The sequence below is a fragment of the Coloeus monedula genome, assembly GCF_965178545.1.
Source record: "Coloeus monedula genome assembly, chromosome: 2".
Classification (NCBI taxonomy): Eukaryota; Metazoa; Chordata; class Aves; order Passeriformes; family Corvidae; genus Coloeus; species Coloeus monedula.
In genome coordinates, this window is record NC_138782.1 from 98,745,961 (window position 1) to 98,759,837 (window position 13,877).

At 35.9% G+C, this 13,877-nt stretch overlaps 1 protein-coding gene across 1 annotated transcript in view; it reads right to left on the reverse strand.

Annotated features, from left to right (window-relative positions):
* The window catches only part of MYOM2 (myomesin 2), a 76,718-nt gene that overhangs the window by 34,059 nt on the left and 28,782 nt on the right, over positions 1 to 13,877 (reverse strand). The window contains exons 13-18 of the mRNA XM_082303316.1: positions 12,887 to 13,086; positions 12,122 to 12,175; positions 9,381 to 9,508; positions 6,247 to 6,430; positions 2,841 to 3,015; positions 1,374 to 1,495 (exon numbers count right to left, since the gene is read on the reverse strand). Of these exons, the coding sequence (XP_082159442.1) occupies positions 1,374 to 1,495; positions 2,841 to 3,015; positions 6,247 to 6,430; positions 9,381 to 9,508; positions 12,122 to 12,175; positions 12,887 to 13,086 (863 nt within the window). The remainder of the gene's footprint in view (positions 1 to 1,373; positions 1,496 to 2,840; positions 3,016 to 6,246; positions 6,431 to 9,380; positions 9,509 to 12,121; positions 12,176 to 12,886; positions 13,087 to 13,877) is intronic.

The window sequence follows — 13,877 nt, forward strand, 5'->3', positions numbered from 1 at the left end:
CTTGACACTGGGGTGCTTCAAACAGTACAGCTGAAGCTGATCTGATACTTTCAGGTGAATTACCAGTATAACTTGAGAGAATGTAACTTACCTCATTCAGAAGAGAATACATTAGCAAAGGCCTTAGTACAGTCCCTGATCTTGTAGCTGTACTAATGATCACCATTTAAAACAGATAGTAATCAGCAGAACTGCCCTTTTGTTCTTTTTTTTTCAAATATGATGCTGTACTCAGAGGTCATAAAATGAGGCCTTTGCTTTTATTGCCACTTCTTGATAAATAAGAATGACCATGGCAAACTCCTGAAAATGGTCTTAAAATAACATTACAGAAAGATTCTGGCCATGCTAAATTTAAACCACCTATAGATAGTCCTGCTAAATTCCTGTTAAGGCTACAAAAATGGATAAAAGCTGTCCACATCCCATTAGTATGCGTAAGATCCACGTGCTCTGTGTTTGGTGATATAACCCATGCAACCCTCATCTTCAAAACACACAGTGACAAATAGGTGTAAGTGCATTTACAACATCGTGGTGATAGATGTGCTAGTGTCAATGTGCCACCTACCCATATGAGACACACTTCCTCCTAAAAAAATCAAATAGAGTAACTTTGTCAGTAACATCCAAATGTACTTTCTATTAACCATCCTGAATTATAAACCTTTTGGAGGATTATTTCTGACAAATATGTCTACTGGTTTTCTTCAAGAGGTAGAGACCACTCTTCTGGGGAAAAGGTGTCCTATTTAAAATTTTTCAGTATGGAATTGAAACCGTCCAGAAATTCAAATTGAACCATGATAGCCCAGATCTGTGTACTCTTTGTTGTAAATAATTATTCAACCTTTCACTCAACATGAATGATTCCCATTGAAGGTTGAACAACTGATCTTACACAGAAATTTTGTTTGTAGGATACTTGAGGAGGTAGATTGTGCTCCAACATGGAGCAGACACAGGGGATTTTCTGTTTGGTTCAACCATACAGTAATAAAGCTTACTGAAACCCTTCTAAATGGAGCAGATTCCAGCTAAACTGTTTTGCACCACTCCAAGTCACTCAGAAACTTATTTTCCAGCTTAATCAGAATTTAAGTTTCTTTGATACCACCTAGGAGCAAAAGACAATCTGGCCATTACAGCACATCTTATCCAATATTTTAACAGTCATTATAAATAACTTTTTTTTATAAAACAATGTATTTTCTCCAGAATAGCCACATGCCAGAGAATAGACATCATTAAGCAGATGTGCATGATGGCTGCAAGCTATACTATTATAGCAAATCAGACCAAAGGAGATGATTGCTGAAAATATGTGACTCATTCGAGAAACAAGAAGCTGAGTTGCACAGAACCACACTTACTAAGGGCTGCCTGCACTGTTACAGCCTCTGACTCCTGTGAGTTTTCACTCAGTCCTACAGCATTTGCAGCTTTCACACGGAAGACATACTTCTCTCCAGTCTCCAAACCATGAACAACAAACCTGAGTTAAAAAGATAGCATCACATATTAGTATATATTTTAAAGGAACCATTCTATGCTGCAACATGAAATTGTTGTGTCCACTAAAAAGCTCAGCTTCATGATTGTTTCACAAAGGAAAATATTTCCAAGAGGCAAACTGCAATAAAATAACATGACGTAGTACAATATAATTGGATGGCACACAGGAGCAAAAATCACAATTCTCATTAGATTGCTAGTACTGATCTAGCAGGTTAACTCAGATAAAATATAATATATTCCTTCTGAACTTTGGCTTACTAAATTCTAATCTGTTCTGGGAAGGAGCTCTATTTTTCACTGTACTTTTATAGTCATTGTCAAAAATAGTTTTCAGTTTTGATCTGAGGTTCTAGGTAATTACTGTACTAAACAAAATACTTAGAGCTATCCTATTGTAAGATATGTTCATGTATGAAGAAATGAAATGTTTTTTCTTATTTTTGTGATTTCCCAACTCCCTTTGACCAAGAATTGGTCTCTAGGTTTTTTTTGATCAAATTCCTTGACTTCTTGAAAAAGGACTCATCACAATACAAAGTCACTCAGTCAATAACTGATCTGATACACTACACAAAATGACATGCTTGTTATAGAAAATACAAAATACATATCTAAACTTTGCATTTGGTGAGTGATTCCAATAAAAATAAGTATGATTTCCACAGAGGAAATTGCTTGAAGAATCCCATAATGAAGTTTGATATGTTCAGGAGGGAGTGAGAAATCATCAGAAATTCAAACAGAGCTAGTGTCATGACAAGGGAATTAGAAACAGGGCTACAGTCTTTTATCCAGAGAGGTAGCAGATCAAGGAGCCCTGATGTTTCTGGAATGGACACTTGGATTTCCTGCATAATTGTGTCAGCTGCCAAAGCATGTTTGCCATCATATTTATAGCAGAAATAGCCTGACCTTTTGCCCTATTATTCATGGACTATGATACAGCTTTAGAATTCCCTCTCCTTTCTCATACTCTTCCTCATGTGAATCAGGTCTGTTTACCCCATAGCATAATTCATGCTTAAAAAGACATATTTTATACTTACTCATGTCCAAGACATTCAGAATCATGTCTCTAGAATCTGCTTTTAAAACTCAAAGTCATGGAATAGAAAAAAGATGTTTCTCCTTGGAGAAAAAAAACAGTGAGGAGAATTGCCTGGCAATTTGGAAAACTTAGCTCTGAGACCCAGCAGAGTGTTTTTCTTCACATCCATTCAATATTCTCCTTCCATTATAACCCTATGGCTTAGCACATAAAATGTCTTAAAAATATCCTATGGCTTTCAAACTTCCCAAAAATACAGAAATATTATCAATACCTGTTATATTTAATAGGTTTATGGTTACTCTGTTCCCAGCGATTTGATCCCACCACAGAATAGTCAATGTAGTAGCCATATAAATCCTCTTCATGTTTTGGTTTATCCCATTGAACTACAACTGATGTTTTTGTATTCCTTGTGGCCACCACCTGTCCAGGTGCAGATGGCAAAACTAAGAAAAAGAGATAAAACATATAGTATTAGGAAATACATAAAAATAAAAGTAATTTGAACTAGATGAAACACTGCATAATTTGGTCATATTTAATCACTACAGCTATGACTACTCCTACCATGTTATTATCGTTATATGACATGTATTTTAATAGATTTCTTTCACTTAAAGTCTGGATACCTATTTATATGTGTGTATAAAAATGTATTTATTTTTCTATTTTTTTCTCAGAATGCTCTAAGCTGTGAGGCTCCCTACCTATATGACTTTATATAGGTTTTATGATAGTCAATTATAGGAGTACATCTTTTCAAATACAAGTGTGGAGAAAAGCATAGAGATAGAAAATGTTCACTCTCAAAAGTTCTCTCTGAAATAAGAGGTTGATGTACAACTTATGTCCCTGTACATTACCATGTCAGTAAGAAATGCATATAAACTATAGAGACATGTTATCACGAGGATTAAGAAATACTGTCTCACAGTTAACTAATGTTAACCCCAATTCAGAAAATATTAACTTTTCAGGACAACTTTAAGCATATATTTGAGTGCAAATAATTTCTCTAAAAGTAGCTAGATGAATGTCAGAAGAATAGGAACATTGGTTGGAAGGGATCTCTGGGGATCATCTAGTTCACCTCATCACTGAGAGTGGGACCATCAACACTAAACTCGTGTGTCAGTCACGGGTTTGTCCAAGTCTTGAAACCTTCTGGCAATGGAGATTTCACAGCTTACCTGTGCAACCTCTTCCAGCACTGCACTCTTGCACCTTGCACCTTTCTAATTAAAAAGTATATCCAGCATGAACTTACTAAGCTACAATTTTTGGCTCTTGCCTCTATTTGTCATTTGTCAATGCTGAGAAGTTTGACACCGTCATCTTTGTAAATCTTCAAACTAAATAAGCTCAGGTACATCCACCTCTCTTCATGAGTCACAATCTCTAATCCCCTGGTCATCTTGGCTACCATCCAGAAGACCTCTCCAATTTACAACCATTCCTCTAGACTAAGGAAGCCAGAACTGGGAACTAATACTCCAGAACCAAGCTCAACACCACCAAGAAAAAGAGGGTAAATCTTCCTTCAACCTGTTGACTACAGTTCTCCCAATGTACCATAGTATGCAGTTTACTTTACATGCAATGAAAGATCATTGTTGGTTTACATTGATCTAAACAGATGAATGTGCATAAATAGAACCAGAAATATTGAGATCTAAATGCAAAAAAAAAATCATAGTAAGAACCAACACAGTCTGTACACTATAAAATATCTACCTGAGGTTTCATAATGTAAGAAACTGAGGCAATGTCTCAACCTAACATGACAGGTTAAGAAAGGCATCCAGTACTCGCCTTTTGAAGGTATTTTAGTTTCCTCAGATTGATACTGCAGAGAACTGCAAGTGGCATGAAACAGGCAGCATGTTTTCCACTTAGTCTTTCAATATTAGAATAAAGATTAATACTTACACACTACCGCACTTTATGCAATAAATCTGTAAGATCAAATTGATTCAGTCTGAGATAAATGTGCCTACATTTAGACTTTAATGTGTGTCTACAAGCACATATTCTTAAGCTGCCATTATAGTCAAAGAGCTAGGGCTAATTCAGTTACACAAATAAATTAATTTAGGGCCATTTTGTCACTTCTTCATGGAGTTGCCAGAGATGACTCAGGAGACAATACCTACAGTCCTCTGAAATGGCAAACTGAAAGCATTTGAAAAGGATGTCTCTTTGGTTGGTTACACTGAGCCTTCCATCAGTGGTTGGCAGGGTCTTGAAAATTATTCATCTCACCCCAGAACAGACACTCTATAGCTGAGTGACATGGGGCAACTCATGGCAACATCAGCCAACTTATCTTCCAGTGCCAATGCTTCCAATTGCCACAGTGAGAGCAGAGACATCTACTGCACCTGCAGACACCTACATGGAAATACCTAAATTTAGATTTTAATCTCAAACTGAATACACTTTTACCACACAATTAAATTGCATCATTTTAAGGGTCATTTAGGATGGCCTAGGATACCCCATCCATTCTTTAGTTTCTGCTCATAAGCTACCCATAGTTGCTGTGCAATGATTGCCATCCCCATGAAGGTGTCTCAGTCACCCTCAAGAATATCAAATGACAGACACTAAGTGCAGGCAACTTAAACGAGCCATGTGTTTCTGCTATATTTTAACTCAGGTGGCACACTCTGTCTCTGAAAATACTCCTGAAGTTTCTCTTTAAAATAGAATCTTCTGCTTTGTGCTTTACTTAAAGCTGTGAGTTATGCAGAAGGTATTGCATTAACCCCTAAGGGATACCTTATTTTCTGTACTAAGTGAAATAAATACAGTGGTTTTATTCCCTACCTTGGGGAAGGTTGAATGGTTTAAATAATTTATATGCATAAATGAGACATCAAATCAAGAATATACAAAAGCAAAAGATGTTTTTCTTTATCATGTAGTTACAGATGGAGCTGAAAGTATGTAGTATAATTTTAACTATGGTTTATCAGATACTGTAAATGTTTTTTATTTTACTAGAAAGTGTACTAGTAAGATATGTGCACTTAAAGTGACAGTTAACAACACATTAAGCTGTTATGTATGGCATCAGCAAAACTGCAAAACCAAAACAAGTATTCGAAAAACAAGATGAATAACCACCCCCTAAATTTTCATTTGTATTTTTGAACGTGGCCCCAAGATAAACACTTCATTTTCATTTGGAAAATCATCACTGATTAGGTAGTTGTATCTTCCCCTTTTCCTGAAATCTACTCATCTGCATTCCACAGGAATAGTGCACCAGCAGTAATTTGCAACTCAGAATACTAAGAAAGAAATTAAAGGCTACCTTATCGAGCTGAAACTGTAGGAAATTAGGTAGTATATAATTACCTGAGCAAGAAAATGTAGTTATCAAAGTTAGTGATTAACCTATTGCTTTGATGTTACATTAATAGAACACTGAAGAGTGAATTTAACATTATACTGATTATTGTTTTCAGTAGGGAGACTTGTGATCTCTAGGCAAATTCAGGGACATCTCTAAAATTTAGCTTCTTGGTCTTTTTTAAATCCATCACAGAACTGAACACAAATAAAGTCGACTGCTATTATCATAGTTATAATAATCTAATGAGACTTGTCTATTTCCAGTTTGTAAAATATCTATTGTTTTTAATATTAATGTCTTACAATTAATACCTTACCAATAGTATCTTGTGGTTGTATAGGTTCTGTGATTTCAGATGGATCACTGATGCCATGTTTGTTTGCTGACAACACTCGGAAAACATACGGTTTTCCTTCTGCAAGGTCAAACACTGCATAGCGAGGAGATTTTACTGCAACCTGTGCATTGACTCTTTGCCAACTTCCACTGCCAACCATGGACTACAAAAAACAACAAAAAAAGCCATGAATCATTTCGGTGAACTGTTAAAAAATGAACATATTGTTGTATTGCACCTTGTCATTAATTCATTTAAGAGCTATGAGAGAAGGATCTCTCTAAAATGCCTGACAAACATATGCAAATTCTCATAGCTCTTGCATTCCATTGCTCTACAAAAAGGTCTGAATAGCTCACTGTCTCCTTGCCTTGACTTCAATATATGCACATGTGAACATACAGTCAGCCTTCTGTCAATTGTGGTTGGTCCCAAAGGAATTACTCTCATGTCCTGCAAAACTCACTTGAACAGCCAAAGGTTTGGAATTAAGCAAACAAGCCCTAATCCAAATTCTGCAGAAAGATAGGGAGGGAAATGTTACTTTACTCACTACTTTATCATTATTTATTCTCTTGAGTAAGATCATATCCCCTAAAAGCATTCATCAAATGAAGTAATTACTTTTGAATGTTCTCAATGCAGCAGCTGAGCTTATCATCACCACAACTGCACATGGAGGAGAGCCAGCAAATCAGTACTCTGAGAGAAGTCTGCTGTCCATTAGATTTCCCACTTAAACTGTTTACTCTAACCAAAAATTAGTCATGGAATCTTTCAGAAATTTAAGTAAAACTCAAGTGCCTAATGAACAGATCGAAGAAAATTTCTTTGGCACATAGATAGGTGCATACAAATTATATGTTTATGAAATTTTGAAACAGTGAGTCTGGGAACAAAACCTGATAGACTGTGAACTTCTTAGAGGAGGAAGAGTGTTTCATGGTTCCTTAGAAACTACCCTGTATATAATGACACCTATGATAGCTAAATAATAAAAATGTAAACAGCTCAAGTCCATATATCAAAATCTTTTTCATAGGTACTGAACCCACCTAGTGTTCTCAACAGAAAAAACAAATATAACATCCATTTTCTTCACAATAAAAAGCTGGAAAATGAAATAAATATTATTTTGCCATATATTTTACTTCCTGCCATGAAAAACATTAATTTCTTCTTTTCACAAAGAATCAGCATCACATTTTGTTCTGCAGTTTGATTTATCTGTTAAAAAAGTATTTCAACAAAAGAACATAAAAACTTATTTCCATTTTGTGTTTCTTGAAGACTTTACAAATATATTTTTGTTCTTCAGGACTGAATCTTCTTTATTTGAAATAAAATAATTAGAAACACTTCCAAATTAACAGATGATGGTAGAAAGCAAAAAACAAACATTCACCTATGAACTGACTAAGATGTTCCTATATATTATTTATGCAAAAGGATTTTAGATTCAGGTATTAATTAGTGTAATGAAATTCTTTTTCCTAATAATAGCCTTTTAGTCCTCATTCTCACTTTCCTTCATTAAGTTTGGAGCTTAATTGAGACTTGTTTTTTCATCCTTGTCACTGCTATGTACTGTTTCTGGAGCTATATAATTTTATTTGTATAAAACAAGCAAATAACATATATTTTCCAACTAATTCTTAGAATGAAATTCAGCTAACAAAGTGTAGGTGTCCACTCAGTGGAAATCTACCTCTGAGCTTTTTATCTGGGTTATTTCTGCATATTCTGGAACTAACAAAGTATTTCCACAACAAGAGCTGGTTCAAAATCCTTACATCAGTATTCCTGAAATTTATAGATAAGAGAAGACATATGTAACTGGGACTAAATGCAAGGGAGGCATTATATTTTACTGCATAGAAAGAAAAACTAGATAATTATTTCTATGAAAATTTTCATTACTTTTTTTGAATGTAAAAGGCAGAGTGAGAGAAACAGACATGCTTGCTAGAAAATTTAACTAGTGAGCAGTCTTCATTTTACACTGATATGTTCAACATCCAGCAGGTAATGGATGATGAAGAATGTATAAAAGGCCTATGGAGTTCTTTTGAAAAGTTTTTTTGTGTGTCTGAGAGGGAAAAGACAAGCTGGGGGCTGCAAAAAGTGGAGTGATATTAACAGGATGGCCAGGAAATGAACTGTGGAGGAACGTGCAGAATTTGACATGTGAGAAGAAAAAAACTTGCATAGTAAGGGCCTGAGAGAAGGCTGTTATAATATTCACAATGAAAATTGAATGTGTGGCAGGTTTAGTGTTTGCTGATTGTTAAGAAGGGGCATATGCTAGAGTCATAATTCATCAAAACTAAGTATAGCTTGACATATAAGTGTTGTAGAGGTCAGGTATGAGGCCAATTTACCTGCTGGGAAAACTTTGTAACAAGTTGCTGTAAACAATATCGTTTAGAAACATGGCTCAGGGACAGACTTATCTGAATTTTATTCACTTAGGTGGGTGAAGAACAAACCTCTCCTGGTGTGAGCACTTAAGTCCCCTTTCCATGCAAAGAGAAGAGGAAGGCAGCCATGAAGAGTACCAGGGAGGAGTGAACCTGAGACAGGCATCTGCCTCTTTGCTGACCTTACAGGGGATAAATTGGAAATGTCAGTGTATAGTAGAGGGTGCTGTAAGCCTGCAAAAATGAGGATCAAATTATGAGTTACAAAAAGTGACGATCAAATTATGAGTTACTGTTTGTTCCTTGCTCTGCCACAGGACTAACAGAAACTTCCCTTTAATACAGAAAGACTGAAAACTTACAACCATGCCTGTAAGACTGTGAAAACTATAAATGTTTCTTTTCTGGTTTTTTTTAGCTGCTACTTTACATAAATAATTTGTTCCCATTAAGACAGTAATAAGCAAATAGCATAGGGAAATCCTTTTCCCTGGACCTTGAATTTCAATGCTCACTATATCTTGCAGTAAGACATTTGATTATCCATGCTTCTCTAATATCCAACTTCTAAATCCTGCAAGACCACAGAAAGTGTTGGTTTTATTGTTCATTCTGCAGCTCTGAGAATGGGTTGACTGTAATCACACAGCAACGAAGCACCTTACAACAGAACACCACTATACAGTACAGTACCTTCTCAATGAAATACGTCAGTGGCTCCCTGCCACGGGGAACAGGTGGATCCCAGCTGAGTACAACATATGTTTTGCTGATTTCTGAAGCGTGTACATTGGTGGGAGGGCCTGGAATCTGAACATGCCCTGTAAGATTAATAAATGTAACAAGTGTTAAACAGCAGATTAACTCCTGGACCAGCATTCATGCTACAGGTCATCTTTCTGATTCAACTTTCCCACCCTGCATTGCAATGCTCAGCTATTAGGAGCTGTGATATCATCTGTGCAGTTCACCTGATCACTTCAATTAAATTTTGATAAATAAAATCTCAGTATCTAGTTACTTATTTTTTCAGTAAAAGTTTAATATGCTCCCTGAAACTCTGTGACTTTGTGACACTTTTTTCTTTGATCACATTTTAATTACTTCAATCTGCTAGTAAAAAGCCTACTCACTATGTGCAAACATTTTTTGATCAAAGACAGAAGTCTAAAGAGATATTATGCGAAATTAGAATTAAAAAAGCAGCTGGAAGGGAAGTACAATGAGAAAAACACCTTTAAAACAAAGAGGAAAGCAGAAAAAGGAGCAGAACCGATCAGAAATATATCATATGACATATTGGTATTACCACCTGTATAGTCTAAAGCACTTCTAAAATCTATGAATCAGAGACTTAAAAATGTAACCAGCCCTGTGATGGCTCCACCATGCCATGATTCATGCTGTGGATCAAACCCATCTCCCCATGCACTCTGCAGAGTTACCAGGAGCATTAGAGAAAACCTCCCTACCCTGGGCCAGGTTGGAAGAATTCAGCTCAAACTTTCATGGTCCTGCTCACTGACCGCAATATGAGAAAAAGCCAGTTCTGCTATCCAAGGAATTACAATGGGGTAAAACTGCACTAGATAGGAGAGTGACCTATGATGGACCTGTGATGGACCTCTATGCAGGAACAGCTACACAGCCCTGAAGAAGCTTTGACTTGGTAATAGGTCAGAAATAGCAACTCAGCAGACACCTAAAAATTTTATCTTTATGGCTTGTGATTGAAAAAGAAAAAAGCTTCTTTCTTTGAAGGTAAATTTTTCCACTTCTCAGGCTAGAAAACAGCATATATCCTCTAAATGTTAAAGATTTGCCTTTAAAAAAGAGAAAAATATTTCAATATGTCCTGTAATCTCTGAATCGTGGCAGTGATGTTTCAACTGGTTATATATCACCTGTAGAATGAACCAGGCTCGAAATGTACGCTGATATTGTTTAATCATATATATTTCCCAAATCAAAACCAAAACTTTTTTAAAGCAAGCTGATATATCCAATGAAACTTTATTTCTCACAATGCTTTCTATATTTTATTTCCTACAATTGTATTTTTTCTTTCAGAAAGGCACATGAATCAGCTGAGTTTAAGATGAAAGACACATAGCCAAGAAAATTACAATAATCCTTCACAGCATGAAGACAGAAGGCTTCCAATTGATTTCAGGTAATGAAATATCAACATGTTTTCTTACATTCTTGAAAAAAAACAAAGCTCCCATGCTTTGTAATGATATAACATGGTGGTACAGTATGGTTCCCAGAATGGAACGTCATCCTGCACTAAAAAGGAAAACCATTTCCGATCTGTGAGATTGCTCTTTCAGAAACAGTCTCCAATCTTGCAGATGAAAGTAATGATCTACATAAAGAGTAATATTTGAATATTCATACTCTATTAATATGCACATTCATGTGACAGAAATCCAAATATCGTTATTTATGCCTATGCCAGTGGCCATATACTGCACCTGATCGTTCTAAGGCAATTCTGAGATTAGAAGAATGTTCTGTGAAGCCAAACAAGACAATTATAATCTGATATTATAATGTGCCTCATATATCTTGACAATACTCATATCAATTCATTTAAGGTACTATTGTAAAAATAGAGAAACTTCATCTATCCTGTCCATGCACTGGGAAAACCATTTAATATCTGATTCTCCTTCAAACTACATCTCTTCTCAGGTGATTTCTCTTTTACTGTGTTATTACTGGAGTTACAACTTTATAACCTTTGTGGAAGAGAGTAGACAGACACTTTTTTTAATTTTGAGCCATTATAGTTAACAATTTTAACAGTTTAAGTGTAAAGAAGGTCATTATTCAAGTCTAAAAAACAAATCATCCCACAGAGAAACAACAAAAAACCAGAAGAAATGCAAACTTTATCTCAAAAGTTGTCAGTGATCTCTCCAATTCTCCGGAGAAAAAATATTATTTAGTCTATAACCTTAACCTTAAGAATAATCTCTGTATTCAGGTAGACTATTAATTAAATAATTGAGATGGATTGTGTAAGTTTTTATGAGAATGGCAATAGCTTGCTCAGATCATTAAAATCAGCCTAAAAAACCCTATACTTAGCTTCCAGAAGGCTAGAAAGAGGGGAAATACGGAAAATCAAATGGGCAGTTAAATGCTCAACCTTTTAAACTCAGCTTAACACTAGTCAAAGTAAAAAGGTAAGAACATTCTGTCAACACATCATAAAGGTTTTGCTGTTGAGAGTGTGATGTTCTCTGTCCTTTTAGACCTCACCTTTCACTTGTGTTCTCTCAACCCTGCAAGCCATAATATGTCTTTATTTATTAATGGAGAGACTTTATCACTAGATGGATTTCTTTTCAAGTCATGTTTCTAATTATAATGCAAAATTCCTGGAGCATAAGCAGATAGACTGAAATTGTAGAAATGCTACATACCTTCAAGGTCATCCTTACTGATCACGATCTTTCTCCCTTCATCCACATGAACAGCTGTTAATCAAAATATTCAATTAGTCCCTCAAACTAGTTCAATATATTTACAAATTTTGCAATTATTGTTTTTCACCTGTTCAAGAGCCTGTATACCTCTGTTTCTATAATATTGTTATTAAATCTTTGCCCAGATAGAGTCAACTCAAAGCCATACACTGGTTTACTAACTTTCATAGAAAAAACAGGGCATGATAAGACAGTACTATTTAAAGCTGTGGTAAAAAGCAAGAGTCATAGTCACAGTAGATGGATTTGATTTTGAGGCAGGTTAGCAAACAATTGTATCATTAACTGTGCTTTTTTTTATACGAATTAATCATAAAGCGTACAGACATACATAAAACATATGTAACGGAAACTGCATATTCAGCTCAGATTTCAACGATGACATTGGGGCAGTACTCTGAAGTATTCATAATTACTTTAATTCCCCTCTGACCAAAAGGAGCACACAAAACAGAAGGTGTGCAAGTACATGATATACAGAATCTGCACAGGAGTTTAGGACAAGGCTAAATCAACAAAACTACTCCCCAGAGCAAGCTGGCTTACTCTATTCATGGAGAAGCTTCCACAGTTCTACTTTGCAGTCTGTAGTGAGATATTCAATCAAAGGAAGAAATAAACTCTACTCCTTAGGTTAATTGGGCAAACATAATCTTAAATAAAATATTTTGCTTTTAAAAAAAGAAGCCTTGAATAACCTACTTTGTGTTCTCTCCAGGTCAACAGGGTCAAGTGCTGCAACTGGATCTGAGGGTCGAGAAGGCCTGCTAATGCCAGCACTGTTCACTGCTCTCACACGGAATATGTAAGACCGTCCCTCATAAAGACCAGTCACAGGATACTTGCAGACTTTTACGGGAGCATCATTGCACTGGACCCAGTTTTCCAAACCTACTTCACATCTTGGAATAGCAGAAGACAGCATTTGTCAGTATCATTTCACAATAAATACACCCCATGCTACACACACCAGGTCAGAACCACGGAAGACACCTTCGCTAAGCTGAGGAGCTAAGCCACACATCTCATTAATGAAAGTCACATGCTTTATACACTCTTCTCTGATCAGAGAACAAATTCCCACCCTTTTCATATTTTTTTCATAATGCAAAGGTCATTTTTCTTCCATGGCTTTTGGCCTTTTCAAATCTCTCTGCTTCCCTTCTGTTTGGCTCTCTTCCTTGCTATATAAAGAATAAATTATTCACTTTCATTTCTAATATTCATCTCCACAGAACATGATGAATTTGCAAGATTCACCTAATCTTTTCCATCTCTTCTTTGTCATATTTTCAAGTAAACTTCTTTGCACATTTCCCTCCCAAAATGGCTGGGACACAGAGTGTAGGAGTCATCAAGAAGCAGAGTGATGTCCTCACTGACTGCTTTGTGTGTACATATATAGTTTGTGTCCTACTACTATAACCTTTTGTGTAGAAGACTCTCTTTTGCCCTGACAGTACCAGAAAAAAGTCGTGTTATGATCGAGGGCTCCTTGGCACTGCAGTGATACAAGCAACATGTCAAATGGCACATCTAACTAGATTATACACAATATAGGTGAAATACTCCTATGATCTATGTGCCACATAAATTGAATATAGATGGCAGAGTCCCCAGGTCTCAAGTTAATTTCCTCATACGGACTGCCATTCATAAACTACTATTTTTCCAGCTATTCCCAGACAGTTAT